The sequence below is a fragment of the Pristiophorus japonicus genome, chromosome 10, assembly GCF_044704955.1.
Source record: "Pristiophorus japonicus isolate sPriJap1 chromosome 10, sPriJap1.hap1, whole genome shotgun sequence".
NCBI lineage: Eukaryota > Metazoa > Chordata > Chondrichthyes > Pristiophoridae > Pristiophorus > Pristiophorus japonicus.
The window spans coordinates 222,682,847-222,699,183 of NC_091986.1; the positions used below are offsets into that span (position 1 = coordinate 222,682,847).

Below are 16,337 nucleotides of genomic sequence, written 5' to 3' on the forward strand. Positions count from 1 at the left end.
ATCAAGCTGTGCACAGACCCCTGGTACGCAAACACCAAGTGTCACTACGTGCTGAGGTTCTACCTGTCCCCGGTGTTGCGAAGGATGGGCCTGGCCATGCTGCCGCGAAACGCCCCACCAGCTGGACCATGCCTGTCCACCTGTCCTTCGTGGAAAAGTCACAAAAAACCCCTTTGACCACAAGGCCATAAAGCAGTGGTCAGCACGTAAGGTCCTGGACGCCCTACGAAAGGAGAGGGTGGACCCTGTCGGGTGGTTCCCTGAGCGGACTGTCGAACTCGTTTGGCAGAACGTCTCATCGCCAGAGCTTTCACACAAGCACCAAGATGTAGCTTGGTTGGCGGTGAGGAGGGCCTTACCCGTCAGAGCGTTCATGCACAGCCGGTGTCTCACCAACACGGCACGGTGCCCCCGGGCCGGCTGCGGGGCGGACGAGACTGTCACCCATCTCCTTCAGGATTGCGCCTTTGCGACGCAGGTCTGGAAAGAGATGCAGTGGTTGCTGTCGAGGTTCATCCCGAGCAGCTCCGTAACACAGGACTCTGTGCTCTACAGGCTGTTCCCAGGGACACACACCGAGACAGACATCACCTGCTGCTGGAGGGCCATCGACTCGGTCAAAGACGCTCTTTGGTCTTGCCGAAACTTGCTGGTCTTCCAGAGCAAGGAGATGTCCACGTCTGCGTGTTGCAGACTGGCGCAATCCAAGATCCAGGATTACGTGCTGAGGGATGCACTGAAAATTGGTGCAGTCGCCGCAAAGGCACGGTGGGGAAGGGTCACAGTTTAAAGCCCTTCCACCACGGTAAACCCGGGGGCAGGAATCAGTACAAACCCCCCTCGGGCTGCAATGGTAAACCTTTTGTATACATAGAGCACCATGATCTGCAAACACCTGTGTAGTGCCATGTATAATGCAAGTTCTGTTTAGTAATGTATGTTGGAAAGAAATGTAACTGTACTCTCACTGTGTACCGTGTGGTGACACATGTAATGTAACTTGATGAACGGACCACAATGTATCCTGGATTGTATGAATCGTACCGAGAAATGTAAAGTAAAGAAATGTATTGAACGGAACTGCAGTCAGCATCCAAATGTAATGTATGGAATTGCTGACCAAGTGTACTGAACTGTTTTCCAATGTATTGTGCAAATTTTTAGATGAATAATGTATATTTTGAAATTAAACACAATTTTTTCGATGAAATGTCCACCTATAATGCTAAACGTAAAATTGAATGGCTTACCCGTAGCCATGGAACTGGACACTGGCGCTAGCCAATCCATCATGAGTAAAAAGATGTTTGAGAGACTGTGGTGCAACAAGGCACTCAGACCAGCCCGAGCCCCATCCACACGAAACTGAGAACGTACACCAAAGAGTTTATCACTGTCCTGGGCAGCGCCATGGTCAAGGTCACTTATGAGGGCACGAACTGCCACTCTGGATTGTCCCGGGCGATGGCCCCACACTGTTTGGAAGGAGCTGGCTGGGCAAAGTCCGCTGGAACTGGGATGACATCCGAGCGCTATCACATGTCGATGAGGCCTTATGTACCCAGGTTCTAAACAAATTTCCTTCCCTTTTTGAGCCAGGTATTGGAAACTTTTCCGGGGCGAAGGTGCAGATCCACTTGGTCCCAGAGGCACGACCTATTCACCACAAGGCGCGAGCGGTACCTCACATGATGAGGGAGAGAGTGGAAATCGAGCTGGACAGGCTGCAAAGCGAGGGCATCATCTCCCCAGTGGAATTCAGCGAGTGGGCCAGCCTGATTGTTCCAGTACTCAAAAGTGATGGCACGGTCAGGATTTGCGGCGATTATAAAGTAACTATTAATCGTTTCTCGCTACAGGACCAATACCCGCTACCTAAGGCAGACGACCTATTTGCGACGCTGGCAGGAGGCAAGACGTTCACCAAGCTCGACCTGACTTCGGCCTACATGACGCAGGAGCTGGAGGAGTCTTCGAAGGGCCTCACCTGCATCAACACGCACAAGGGACTGTTCATCTACAACAGATGCCCGTTTGGAATTCGGTCGGCTGCAGCAATCTTCCAGAGAAACATGGAGAGCCTACTCAAGTAGGTACCACACACGGTGGTCTTTCAGGACGACATATTGGTCACAGGTCGGGACACCGTTGAGCACCTACAAAACCTGGAGGAGGTCCTCCAGCGACTGGATCACGTAGGGCTGCGGCTGAAGAGGTCGAAATGCATCTTCGTGGCAACAGAAGTGGAATTTTTGGGGAGAAAGATCGCGGCGGATGGCATTCGGCCCACAGACGCCAAGACAGAGGCTATCAGGAACGCGCCCAGGCCATAGAACATCACGGAGCTGCGGTCGTTCCTGGGACTTCTCAACTATTTTGGTAACTTCCTACCGGGGTTAAGCACCCTCTTAGAGCCCCGACATGTGTTATTGCGTAAAGGTGAGAACTGGGTATGGGGAAAAAAACAAGTAATTGCTTTTGAGAAAGCCAGAAACATTTTATGCTCCAACAAGCTGCTTGTATTGTATAACCCGTGTAAAAGACTTGTGCTAGCATGTGATGCGTCGTCGTACGGAGTCGGGTGTGTATTACAACAAGCTAACATTGCGGGGAAGTTACAACCTGTCGCCTGTGCTTCCAGGAGCTTGTCTAAGGCCGAGAGGGCCTACAGCATGATTGAGAAAGAGGCATTAGCGTGTGTGTTCGGGGTAAAGAAAATGCATCAGTACTTGTTTGGCCTCAAATTTGAGCTGGAAATCGATTACAAGCCCTTCACATCCCTGTTCACTGAAAACAAGGGGATAAATACTAATGCCTCAGCCCGCATACAAAGGTGGGCACTCGAGCTATCAGCGTATAACTATACATCCGCCACAGGCCAGGCACCGAGAACTGTGCGGATACTCTCAGTCGGCTACCATTGCCCACCACGGGGGTGGAAATGGCGCAGCCTGCAAACTTGTTGATGGTCATGGAAGCGTTTGAAAATGATAAATCACCTGTCACGGCCCGCCAGATTAGGACTTGGACCAGCCAAGATCCTCTGCTGTCCCTAGTAAAAAACTGTGTACTGCAGGGGAGCTGGGCCAGCATCCCCGTTGAAATGCAAGAGCTAATCAAGCCGTTCCAGCGGCGAAAGGACGAGCTGTCCATTCAGGCAGACTGCCTGTTGTGGGGTAACCACGTAGTGCTACCCAAAAAGGGCAGGGAGACGTTCATCTCGGATCTCCACAGCACACACCCTGGTATAGTAATGATGAAAGCGATAGCCAGATCCCACGTGTGGTGGCCCGGTATCGACTCTGACTTAGAGTCCTGTGTACGGCAATGCAGCGTGTGTGCTCAGTTGAGCAACGCGCCCAGAGAGGCACCACTAAGTTTGTGGGCCTGGCCCTCCAGACCATGGTCGAGGATCCATGTCGACTATGCGGGCCCGTTTCTTGGTAAAATGTTCCTGGTGGTGGTGGATGCTTTTTCAAAATGGATTGAATGTGAAATAATGTTGGGAAGCACTGCCACCATTGAAAGCCTGAGGGCCATGTTTGCCATCCACGGCCTGCCTGACATACTGGTCAGTGACAACGGGCCATGTTTCACCAGTGCCGAATTTAAAGAATTCATGACCCGCAATGGGATCAAACATGTCACCTCGGCCCCCTTTAAACCAGCCTCCAATGGGCAGGCAGAGCGGGCAGTACAAACAATCAAACAGAGCCTTAAACGAGTCACAGAAGGCTCACTCCAAACCCGCCTGTCCCGAGTACTGCTCAGCTACCGCACGAGACCCCACTCACTCACAGGGGTGCTCCCGGCTGAGCTACTCATGAAAAGGACACTTAAAACCAGAGTCTCGCTGGTTCACCCCAACCTGCATGATCAGGTAGAGAGCAGGCGGCAGCAACAAAATGTAAACGATGGTCGCGCCACTGTGTCACGGGAAATTGATCTGAATGACCCTGTGTATGTGCTAAACTATGGACATGGTCCCAAGTGGATCGCGAGCACGGTGATAGCTGAAGAAGGGAGTAGGGTGTTTGTAGTCAAACTAGACAATGGACAAATTTGCAAAAAGCACCTGGACCAAACGAGGCTGCGGTTCACAGACTGCCCTGAACAACCCACAGCAGACACCACCTTTTTCGAGCCCACAACACACACCCAAAGGATCAACGACACCACGCCGGATCAGGAAATCGAACCCATCACGCCCAACAGCTCAGCAAGGCCAGGCTCACCCAGCAGCACTGCAGGGCCAACAACACGCCAGCCCAGCGAGGGCACAGCCAACATACCAGAACAGACATTTGTACCGAGGCGGCCCACCAGGGAAAGAAAGGCTCCCGACCGCCTCACCTTGTAAATAGTTTTCACTTTGACTTTGGGGGGGAGTGATGTTGTGTATCTGTAAAGCATGCACTCCCATGTTCTGCCACCAGGGAATGCATCCCCTGAAGTCCCAAGGGATCCCAGCATCCCTTGGGAGCACTGTACATAAGCCGGCCCCTAAGGCCTGTTCCTCACTCTGGAGTGTCTTATTAAAGGCTGAGGTCACTGTTACTTTAACCTCCCTGTGTGCAGTCTCATCTGTGTTAGGAACACAATACGCCCTAAGTGGAGGAAGAGCATCCGGGAGAGCACTGAGCACCTCGAGTCTCGTCGCCGAGAGCATGCAGAAAGCAAACGCAGGCAGCGGAAGGAGCGTGCGGCAAACCAGTCTCCCCACCCACCCTTTCCTTCAACCACTGTCTGTCCCACCTGTGACAGAGACTGTAATTCCCGTATTGGACTGTTCAGTCACCCGAGAACTCACTTTAAGAGTGGAAATACTCGATTCCGAGGGACTGCCTATGATGATGATGATGATGATGATGGAGCTGAGCCCAAGATCAGATCAGCCATGATCTTATTAAATGGTGGAGCAGGCTCGAGGGGCCGAATGGCCGACACCTGCTCCTATTTCTTATGTTCTTACGTACTGCCCCTCCGACAGTGCAGCGCTCCCTCAGTACTGCCCCTCCGACAGTGCAGTGCTCACTCAGTACTGCCCCTCCGACAGTGCGGCGCTCCCTTTGTACTGCCCCTCCGACAGTGCGGCGCTCGCTCAGTACTGCACTCCGACAGTGCAGCGCTCCCTCAGTACTGCCCCTCTGACAGTGCTGCGCTCGCTCAGTACTGCCCCTCGTACAGTGCAGCAGTCCCTCAGTACTGCCCCTCCGACAGTGCAGCACTCCCTCAGTACTGCCCCTCCGACAGTGCGCCGCTCCCTCAGTACTGTCCCTCCGACAGTGCAGTGCTCCCTCAGTACTGCCCCTCCGACAGTGCGGCACTCCCTCAGCACTGCCCCTCCGACAGTGCGGCGCTCCCTCAGTACTGCCCCCCGACAGTGCGGTGCTCCCTCATTACTGCCCCTCCAACAGTGCAGCGCTCCCTCAGTACTGCCCTCCAACAGTGCGGTGCTCCCTCAGTACTGCCCCTCCAACAGTGCAGCGCTCCTTCAGTACTGCCCCTCCGACAGTGCGGCGCTCCCTTTGTACTGCCCCTCCGACAGTGCGGCGCTCCCTCAGTACTGCACTCCGACAGTGCAGCGCTCCCTCAGTACTGCCCCTCTGACAGTGCTGCGCTCGCTCAGTACTGCCCCTCGTACAGTGCAGCAGTCCCTCAGTACTGCCCCTCCGACAGTGGAGCACTCCTTCAGTACTGCCCCTCCGACAGTGCGCCGCTCCCTCAGTACTGCCCCTCCGACAGTGCAGCACTCCCTCAGTACTGTCCCTCCGACAGTGCAGCACTCCCTCAGTACTGACCCTCCGACAGTGCAGCACTCCCTCAGTACTGCCCCTCCGACAGTGCGGCACTCCCTCAGTACTGTCCCTCCGACAGTGCAGCACTCCCTCAGTACTGACCCTCCGACAGTGCAGCACTCCCTCAGTACTGCCCCTCCGACAGTGCGGCGCTCCCTCAGTACTGTCCCTCCGACAGTGCGGCACTCCCTCAGTACTGACCCTCCGACAGTGCGGCACTCCCTCAGTACTGCCCCTCCGACAGTGCGGCGCTCCCTCAGTACTGCCCCTCCGAGAGTGCAGCACTCCCTCAGTACTGCCCCTCCGACAGTGCAGCGCTCCCTCAGTACTGCCTCTCCGACAGTGCGGCACTCCCTCAGTACTGTCCCTCCGACAGTGCAGCGCTCCCTCAGTACTGCCCTCCGACAGTGCGGCACTCCCTCAGTACTGCCCCTCCGACAGTGCAGCGCTCCCTCAGTACTGCCCTCCGACAATGCAGCGCTCCCTCAGTACTGCCCCTCCGACAGTGCTGTGCTCCCTCAGTACTGCCCTCCGACAGTGCGGTGCTCCCTCAGTACTGCCCCTCCAACAGTGCAGCGCTCCCTCAGTACTGCCCCTCCGACAGTGCAGCGCTCCCTCAGTACTGCCTCTCCGACAGTGCGGCACTCCCTCAGTACTGTCCCTCCGACAGTGCAGTGCTCCCTCAGTACTGCCCCTCCGACAGTGCGGCACTTCCTCAGCACTGCCCCTCCGACAGTGCGGCGCTCCCTCAGTACTGCCCTCCGACAGTGCGGTGCTCCCTCATTACTGCCCCTCCAACAGTGCAGCGCTCCTCAGTACTGCCCTCCGACAGTGCGGCACTCCCTCAGTACTGCCCCTCCGACAGTGCAGCGCTCCCTCAGTACTGCCCTCCGACAGTGCGGCACTCCCTCAGTACTGCCCCTCCGACAGTGCAGCGCTCCCTCAGTACTGCCCTCCGACAGTGCAGCGCTCCCTCAGTACTGCCCCTCCGACAGTGCTGTGCTCCCTCAGTACTGCCCTCCGACAGTGCGGTGCTCCCTCAGTACTGCCCCTCCAACAGTGCAGCGCTCCCTCAGTACTGCCCTCCGACAGTGCGGCACTCCCTCAGTACTGCTCCTCCTACAGTGTGGCGCTCCCTCAGTACTGACACTCCGACAGTGCGGCGCTCCCTCAGTACTGCCCCTCCGACAGTGCGGCGCTCCCTCAGTACTGCCCCTCCGACAGTGCAGCACTCCCTCAGCACTGCCCCTCCGACAGTGCAGCGATCCCTCAGTACTGCCCCTCCGACAGTGCGGCACTCCCTCAGTACTGCCCCTCCGACAGCGCGGCGCTCCCTCAGTACTGCCCCTCCGACAGTGCGGCGCTCCCTCATTACTGTCCCTCTGACAGTGCGGCGCTCCCTCAGTACTGCCCCTCCGACAGTGCGGCGCTCCCTCAGTACTGCCCCTCCGACAGTGCGGCGCTCCCTCATTACTGTCCCTCTGACAGTGCGGCGCTCCCTCAGTACTGCCCCTCCGACAGTGCGGCACTCCCTCAGTACTGCCCCTCCGACATGCGGCGCTCCCTCATTACTGTCCCTCTGACAGTGCGGCGCTCCCTCAGTACTGCACTGGGAGTGTCAGCTGGATTATGGGCTCCAGTCTCTGGCGATGGGGCTCGATCCCATGATCTCTGACTCGGGCAGCGAGTGATACTGCGCGAGAACATGTTCAGGAACACGAAGTTCGGTGTTTCACATTATCACCCGTAACACGGAGCGGGAAATAGATAGCGCCAAACCTGGCTCCCAATTCCGCTATTCCGGCGGGAGAAGGGCGGGGGGTGCTGTTCCTGTCTGTTCCCGGTGCAGGAATCAGTCACACCAAACCGGGCTGCTGCAGTACAAGCAGCGTAAGTCAGCGAGCCCGAGCTCTCGACTCACCTCTGTGTGTCCCCCTCTGCTCCGGCTTGCCCTGCACTCGAGCTCGCCCAGGTGTTGACTCTTCCATTTGTGTGTTTGCTCTGCACCGTCATCTCCCTCTGCCTCGCCCAGCGCTGCATGGTGCCTGTGAGCAGTTAATGCGAATCTCTCCGTGGTTTCCACACTCTGCCCGCGGTTAATGTTGTGTCTAACCTCAATCGCCTTCCCTGTTCCCCCATCGAGGTTCTCAGAGGACCTCAGGGACTCCGGCAGGCTCATGAATCTTAGCAACCAGCAGCTGGCCCCAGAGCAGCGACTGCACACCTGGCAACTGGCATCAGGTATCACATGCTCCCACCCTGAGGGCAGTCATCGTCAGCACTGGGTCTGATACCCGAGACTGAGAGAGACAGAGAGAGAGAGAGAGCGAGGCAGAGAGAGGGTGAAGGACACTGAAAGGGAGAGAAAAAAAGAAAGACAAGAGGAGGGGAGGGGAGGAGAGGTGTGGGAGGGGAGGAGAGGGATGCGAGGGGAGAAGGGGTGTGCGCAGGAGGGGAGAATAGGGGAGGGAGGGGAGGGAAGGAGAAATGGGGAGAGGAGATGTGGTGTGGGGCTGAGAGGGGAGGAGAGGGAAGGGAAGGGAGGAGAGGGAGGGAAGGGGAGGATAGGGGAGGGTGGGAGGGGACGGGAGGGAGGTTTATTTGGACTTCCAGAAGGCATTTGACAAGGTGCCACATAAAAGGTTACTGCACAAGATAAAAGTTCACGAGGTTGGGGTAATATATTAACATGGATAGAGGATTGTTTAACTAACAGAAAACAGAGAGTCAGGATAAATGGTTCATTCTCTGGTTGGCAAACAGTAACTAGTGGGGTGCCACAGGGATCAGTGCTGGGACCCCAACTATTTACAATCTATATTAACGACATGAAAGAAGGGACTGAGTGTAATGTAGCCAAGTTTACTGATGATACAAAGATGGGAGGAAAAGCAATGTTTGAGGAGGACACAAAAAATCTGCAAAAGGACATAGACAGGCTAAGTGAGTGGGCAAAAATTTGGCAGATGGATTAAAATGTTGGAAAGTGTGAGGTTATGCACTTTGGCAGAAAAAAATCAAAGAGCAAGTTATTATTTAAATGGAGAAAGATTGCAAAGTGCTGCAGTACAGCGGGACCTGGGGGTACTTGTGCATGAAACACAAAAGGATAGTTTGCAGGTACAGCAAGTGATCAGGAAGTGATCAGGAATGGTATCTTGGCCTTTATTGCAAGGGGGATGGAGTATAAAAGCAGAGAAGTCTTACTACAGTTATACAGGATATTGGTGAGGCCACACCTGGAATACTGCGTGCAGTTTTGGTTTCCATATTTACGAAAGGATATACTTGCTTTGGAGGCAGTTCAGAGAAGATTCACTCGGTTGATCCCGGGGATGAGGTGTTGACTTATGAGGAAAGGTTGAGTAGGTTGGGCCTCTACTCATTGGAGTTCAGAAGAATGAGAGGTGATCTTATAGAAACGTATAAGATTATGAGGGGGCTTGACAAGGTGGATGCAGAGAGGATGTTTCCACTGATGGGGGAGACTAGAACTATAGGGGCATGATCTTAGAATAAGGGGCCGCCCATTTAAAACTGAGATGAAGAGAAATTTCTTCTCTCAGAGGGTTGTAAATCTGTGGAATTCTCTGCCCCACAGAGCTGTGGAAGCTGGGACATTGAATAAATTTAAGACAGAAATAGACAGTTTCTTAAACGATAAAGGAATAAGGGGTTATGGGGGCGGGCAGGGAAGTGGAGCTGAGTCCATGATCGGATCAGCCATGATTGTATTAAATGGCGGAGCAGGCTCGAGGGGCCGAATGGCCTACTCCTGCTCCTATTTCTTATGTTCTTATGTAAGCGTGGTGAGAGGTGGTGTGGTGCCGAGAGGGGAGGAGAGGGAAGGGAGGGGAGGGGAGAAGAGTGGAGGGCTGGAGGGGAAGATAGGGGAGGGAGGAGAGGAGGGAGCTGACTTATCGTCTCGATGATATGCAATGCGGCAGCGATAAATAGAATTGGCCTCAGTTCGTTTTGGTCAGACAGGGGACCTGATGAGCTTGGCTTCCGGCTCCTGATCGCCATCCACTGGTTGCTGGGTATAGGTGTGGAATGTGCTGATACATGAACCACCCATTGTTCAATAGCCCCCGACACCCACTCCTACACCCGCTGTATACTCAGAATAATATAACTCCTCAGATCCCAGGTCGGCCGGATATTAGAGACTGGGAGCCTGGAATGTATCCATATGACCCTTCCACCATGTACTACAGTGCCACACATTTAAATCCCAGCATGTACTACATTCAAAAGGGAGTTAGATATGGTCCTTACGGCTAAAGGGATCAAGGGGTATGGAGAGAAAGCAGGAAAGGGGTACTGAGGGAATGATCAGCCATGATCTTATTGAATGGTGGTGCAGGCTCGAAGGGCCGAATGGCCTACTCCTGCACCTATTTTCTATGTTTCTATGTTTACATGTACTACAGTGCCAATCCTTGCCTCAGTGTCAGGCTTCACACATGTTCAATGGTCACTTGGAGGAGGTATTGGTGACAACTCGAACTAGTGTCAGTGAGTTAGTTATCAGTGTGTGGGGGCTGTTCCTGTCCACTCCAGCAGGGGCCGCTGTTGCTGTCCATTCCCCAGGGGGCGCTGTCCCTGTGAGCGCCAGCAGGGGGCGCTGTTGCTCTTGCAACGTAACGTGCGTCAATTACGTGCTGCGCGATGACGTATATGGGATTGCAAATGGCGGAGCTGCAACGGTGAGTGACCGAGAGATTCCCCATTCCCTGATTCCATTCCCTGATCCCAGTCCCTGATTCCATTCTCTGATCCCAGTCCCTGATCCCAGTCCCTGATCCCAGTCCCTGATCCCAAACCCTGATCCCATTCTCTGATCCCAGTCCCTGATCCCAGACTCTGATCCCATTCCCTGATCCCAAACCCTGAACCCAGACTCTGATCCCATTCCCTGATCCCAGTCCCTGATTCATTCTCTGATCCCATTCTCTGATCCCAGTCCCTGATCCCAGACTCTGATCCCAGACTCTGATCCCATTCCCTGATCCCAGTCCCTGATCCCAGTCCCTGATCCCAGTCCCTGATTCCATTCTCTGATCCCAGTCCCTGATTCCATTCTCTGATCCCAGTCCCTGATCCCAAACCCTGATCCCAGTCCCTGATCCCAAACCCTGATCCCAGTCCCTGATCCCATTCTCTGATCCCAGTCCCTGATCCCAAACCCTGATCCCAAACCCTGATCCCATTCTCTGATCCCAGTCCCTGATTCCATTCTCTGATCCCAGTCCCTGATCCCAGTCCCTGATCCCAAACCCTGATCCCATTCTCTGATCCCAGTCCCTGATCCCAAACCCTGATCCCATTCTCTGATCCCAGTCCCTGATCCCAAACCCTGATCCCAGTCTCTGATCCCAGTCCCTGATCCCATTCTCTGATCCCAGTCCCTGATTCCATTCTCTGATCCCAGTCCCTGATCCCAGTCCCTGATCCCAAACCCTGATCCCATTCTCTGATCCCAGTCCCTGATCCCAGTCCCTGATCCCAAACCCTGATCCCAGTCTCTGATCCCAGTCCCTGATCCCATTCTCTGATCCCAGTCCCTGATTCCATTCTCTGATCCCAGTCCCTGATCCCAGACTCTGATCCCAAACCCTGATCCCGGTCCCTGATCCCATTCTCTGATCCCAGTCCCTGATCCCATTCTCTGATCCCAGTCCCTGATCCCAGTCCCTGATCCCAGTCCCTGATCCCAAACCCTGATCCCGGTCCCTGATCCCATTCTCTGATCCCAAACCCTGATCCCATTCTCTGATCCCTGTCCCTGATTCCATTCTCTGATCCCAGTCCCTGATCCCAGTCCCTGATCCCAAACCTTGATCCCAAACCCTGATCCCGGTCCCTGATCCCATTCTCTGATCCCAGTCCCTGATTCCATTCTCTGATCCCAGTCCCTGATCCCAGACTCTGATCCCAGACTCTGATCCCATTCCCTGATCCCAAACCCTGAACCCAGACTCTGATCCCATTCCCTGATCCCAGTCCCTGATTCATTCTCTGATCCCATTCCCTGATCCCAGTCCCTGATTCCCATTCCCTGATCCTTGTCTCTGATCCCTGTCCCTGATCCCAGTCCCTGATCTCATTCCCTGATCCCATTCCCTGATCCCAGACTCTGATCCCATTCCCTGATCCCTTTCCCTGATCCACAGCACATTATGTTATTTTGCTGAGACTGTGATGTTTGGACAGTGACTGGGTGTTGTGTGTTGGAGTTCCGCGCTGTGTACTTTGTGTAACACAGTCTGTCTCCAGGGCTGTGCTTGGGACATTAGTGAAGTGTAACGTGGTAGCACAGAAAATGTGTCACAGGAACAGCAGGAGGCCATTCAGCCCCTCGAGCCTGTTCCGCCATTCAATCAGATCATGGCTGCTCTGTATCGGAACTCCTGTGAAGAGGTGCAGAAGAATTAATCTAAGGTTATGTCTGGAGAAAGACAAACCTTGCCTTTGTACAGCTCCTTATTGCATCCCCGGGGCATCACACGGCACTTTACAATCAGTGCATAGCTTTTGAGGTATAGCCCAGCAGCAAACTAGATGTCAAGCTCTTTCACAGCAAGATCCAACAAACAGCATGTGTCCCAGATGAAGTACTTAGGAGTGTAGTCACTGTTGTAATGTGGGAAACGTGGCAGCTAATTTTCACACAGCAAGCTCCCACACACAGCAATGTGATAATGATCAGATCATGTTTCAGTAATGCTGGTTGAGGGACAAGTATTGGCCCTGCTCTGCTTCGAAATTGTGGTCATGGGATCTTTTACATCCACCTGAGAGAGCAGACAGGGTCTCGGTTTAACTTTTCATCTGAAAGACAGCATCTCCGACAGTGCAGCTTTTCATCACTACTGCCCGTCCGACAGTGCGGCACTCCCTCAGTACTGTCCCTCCGATAGTGCGGCACTCCCTCAGTACTGCCCGTCCGACAGTGCGGCGCTCCCTCAGTACTGTCCCTCCGACAGTGCAGTGCTCCCTCAGTACTGCCCGTCCGACAGTGCGGCACTCCCTCAGTACTGTCCCTCCGACAGTGCGGCACTCCCTCAGTACTGCCCGTCCGACAGTGCGGCGCTCCCTCAGTACTGTCCCTCCGATAGTGCGGCACTCCCTCAGTACAGCCCCTCCGACAGTGCGGCACTCCCTCAGTACTGTCCCTCCGACAGTGCGGCACTCCCTCAGTACTGCCCGTCCGACAGTGCGGCGCTCCCTCAGTACTGTCCCTCCGATAGTGCGGCACTCCCTCAGTACTGCCCGTCCGACAGTGCGGCGCTCCCTCAGTACTGTCCCTCCGACAGTGCGGCACTCCCTCAGTACTGTCCCTCCAACAGTGCAGCACTCCCTCAGTACTGACGTCCGACAGTGCGGCAATCCCTCAGTACTGCCCCTCCGACAGTGCGACACTCCCTCAGTACTGTTCCTCCGACAGTGCAGCACTCCCTCAGTAGTGCCCCTCCGACAGTGCGGCACTCACTCAGTACTGCCCCTCCGACAGTGCGGCACTCACTCAGTACTGCTCCTCCGACAGTGTGGCACTCCCTCAGTACTGCCCCTCCGACAGTGCGGCACTCACTCAGTACTGCTCCTCCGACAGTGCGGCACTCCCTCAGTACTGCCCCATCCGACAGTGCGGCGCTCCCTCAGTACTGCCCCTCCGACAGTGCGGCACTCCCTCAGTACTGCCCCTCCGACAGTGCGGCACTCCCCCAGTACCGCCCCTCCCACAGTGCGGCACTCCCTCAGTACTGCCCCTCCGACAGTGCGGCACTCCCTCAGTACTGCCCCTCCCACAGTGCGGCACTCCCTCAGTACTGCCCCTCCGACAGTGCGGCACTCCCCCAGTACCGCCCCGCCCACAGTGCGGGGCTCACTCAGTACTCAGTGCCTCAGTGTGTAAACGGCCCACGTGGTGAGCAGGAGGGAAGGTCCCGTGTCGATGTCTGCTCTGGTCCCATCACCATGACTTCTCCGGGTAAAGAGGCAAGTCCCAGGCCAGAGACAATGCATCACCAGAGAGCAGGCCCTTTCGGCGGTCTGTACAATCGCTGTGTCGCAGAAGGTTTTGAAGTTTCTCTCCAAATTTAATACACTCTCAACTCGGTCACTCCAATGTCACGGTCAATTAACTGCAGTGCACGGTGTCATACCTGTGTGCAAATCTCCCTGTCTACTGCTCCTGCGATAATCCAGACCCCCTCACTCGGTCTCACTGCTATGCTGCAATCCCTCCCTCTCTCCCCACATAAGCCAGACAGCAATCACAAACTAATCTCCAAGGGCAGAATTGAAAAATACCTCTTTAAAATTTGGAAACATCTGATAAACAGTCTGGAGCACTGACCACATTCTCGACACACCCTGTATTTCACCTCTTTCTCAAATCCCGCCCCAGGGCCTGTCTCAACACGTCGAACCCTGCAGGCATTGAGGCAGCTCAGCGACTGAGCAATTGGACACAGCGGTAACTCTCTGCATGTTCAGGCACAGCTTTGCTGAGGCAAGCAGATAATTGAGCTGTAACCTACCTGCAAGTCCCACCTCAGAGACTTGAGCACAAAATGTAGGCTGACACTCCCAGTGTAGTACTGAGAGAGCGCCGCACTGTCGGAGGGGCAGTACTGAGGGAGTGCCGCACTGTCGGAGGGGTGGTACTGAGGGAGCGCCGCACTGTGGGAGGGGTGGTACTGAGGGAGCGCCGCACTATCGGAGGGGCAGTACTCAGGGAGTGCTGCATTGCCGGAGGGGCAGTACTGAGAGAGCGCTGCATGGTCGGAGGGACAGTACTGAGGGAGCGCCACACTATCAGAGGGGCAGTACTGAGGGAGCACTGTACTATCGGAGGGGCAGTACTGAGGGAGCACTGTACTGTCGGAGGGACAGTACTGAGGGAGCGCTGCATTGTCGGAGGGGCAGTACTGAGGGAGCGCCGCACTGTCGGAGGGGCAGTACTGAGGGAGTGCCGCACTGTCGGAGGTGCCGTCTTTCGGATGAGACATTAAACCGAGGCCCTGTCTGCCCTCTCAGGTGGACATAAAAGATCCCACGGCACTATTTTGAAGAAGAGCAGGGGAGTTATCCCCAGTGTCCTGGGCCAATATTTATCCCAGAACCAACATCACAAAAACAGATTATCTGGTCGTTGTCACATTGCTGTGTGTGGAAGCTTGCTGTGCGCAAATTGGCTGCCACGTTTCCCACATTACAACAGTGACCACACTCCAAACGTACTTCATTGGCTGTAAATAGAATCTGGGCATCCAGCGGTCGTGAAAGGCGCTATATAAATCCAAGCCTGTTTTCGTTTGCGATTTGTTTATTTATAATTTGCTCAAATTTAACTTCAAAGTATAAAATTACAGTGTAATTTCAGGAGCAGCGTGTGAGTGACTGGAGTAGGAATGCATTGTATAGTAATCCACACTGTGTACAGTTCTGGTCGCCATATTATAAAAAGGATATAGAGGCACTGGAGAGGGTGCAGAGAAGATTTACAAGGATGATACCCCAGAAATGTGAGGGTGTACATATTGGGAAAGGATGGACAGGCTGGGCCTCTTTGCTCTTAGAAAAAAGAAGGCTGAGGGGTGACCTAATAGAGGTCTTTAAAATGATGAAAGGTTTTGATCGAGTGGCTACAGAGAGAGTGTTTCCACTTGTGGGGAAGACCAGAACTAGAGGCCATCAATATAAGATAGTCACCAAGAAATCCAATGGGGAATTCAGGAGAATGGTGAGAATGTGGAACTCGCTGCCACAGGGAGGGGTTGAGGCGAATAGTATCGATGCATTTAAGGGGAAGCTGGAGGGAGAGAGGAATAGAGGGTTATGCTAATTGATTTAGATGAGGAAAGATAGGAGGAGGCTCGAGTGGGGCATAAACACCGGCATGGACTGGCTGGGCACAATGGCCTGTTTCTGGGCCATGTATCCTGTGTAATCTGTGAGTTGTGTACAGACCTTCCCTGAGACACGCCTGCTGCTGTCTGTGCGTTATTTCACAATGTTACCCTAGTCTGTGTCTCACCCAGAAAGTGTTTGATAATCCTGTGTCTCAGCTCCTGGGTTTTATTGTCGCTGTGTGGTGCTGCAGGGACCTGGAGCAAACAATGCTGGTGGTGTGGCATTGCTCAAAGGGCGGAGGGCGTTCTGTTAATCAGGTGCGGCCAGCTTCCATCGGCAAACATTTCCCATTTCATGCGGGAGGAGGTTGTTGGGAGTGTCTGATCACAGGACAGCCAATTACCTTCACTCCTCCGCTCCTGTAGGTGACAATTAAAGACACACATCCATTGTGTTGGCAACTCCAGAGTCACCCTTCCGTAAAACTGCTGCTCGATCTACACTTGACATAGACTGAGGGACTATAACTCCTGGAACCGGGGAGACTCCCACACCACAACCAGCAGCAAGAAACTACAGGAGGCAACTTAGAAAGGTCATTGCTACCCTTCTCTTTCTCTCTGCCTGTCGCTCTGTCTCTTTCAATCTGTATCTCTCTCTCTCTCTCTCCGTCTCCTT

General features: G+C 54.4%; 1 protein-coding gene across 1 annotated transcript in view; it reads right to left on the reverse strand.

The window, feature by feature from the left end:
• Nucleotides 1-7,811, reverse strand: part of LOC139274678 (cyclic nucleotide-gated channel alpha-4-like) — a 29,843-nt gene extending 22,032 nt beyond the window's left edge. Inside the window, exon 1 of the mRNA XM_070891356.1 lies at nt 7,720-7,811. Within this exon, the coding sequence (XP_070747457.1) occupies nt 7,720-7,811 (92 nt within the window). The remainder of the gene's footprint in view (nt 1-7,719) is intronic.
• Nucleotides 7,812-16,337: the final 8,526 nt, after the last annotated feature.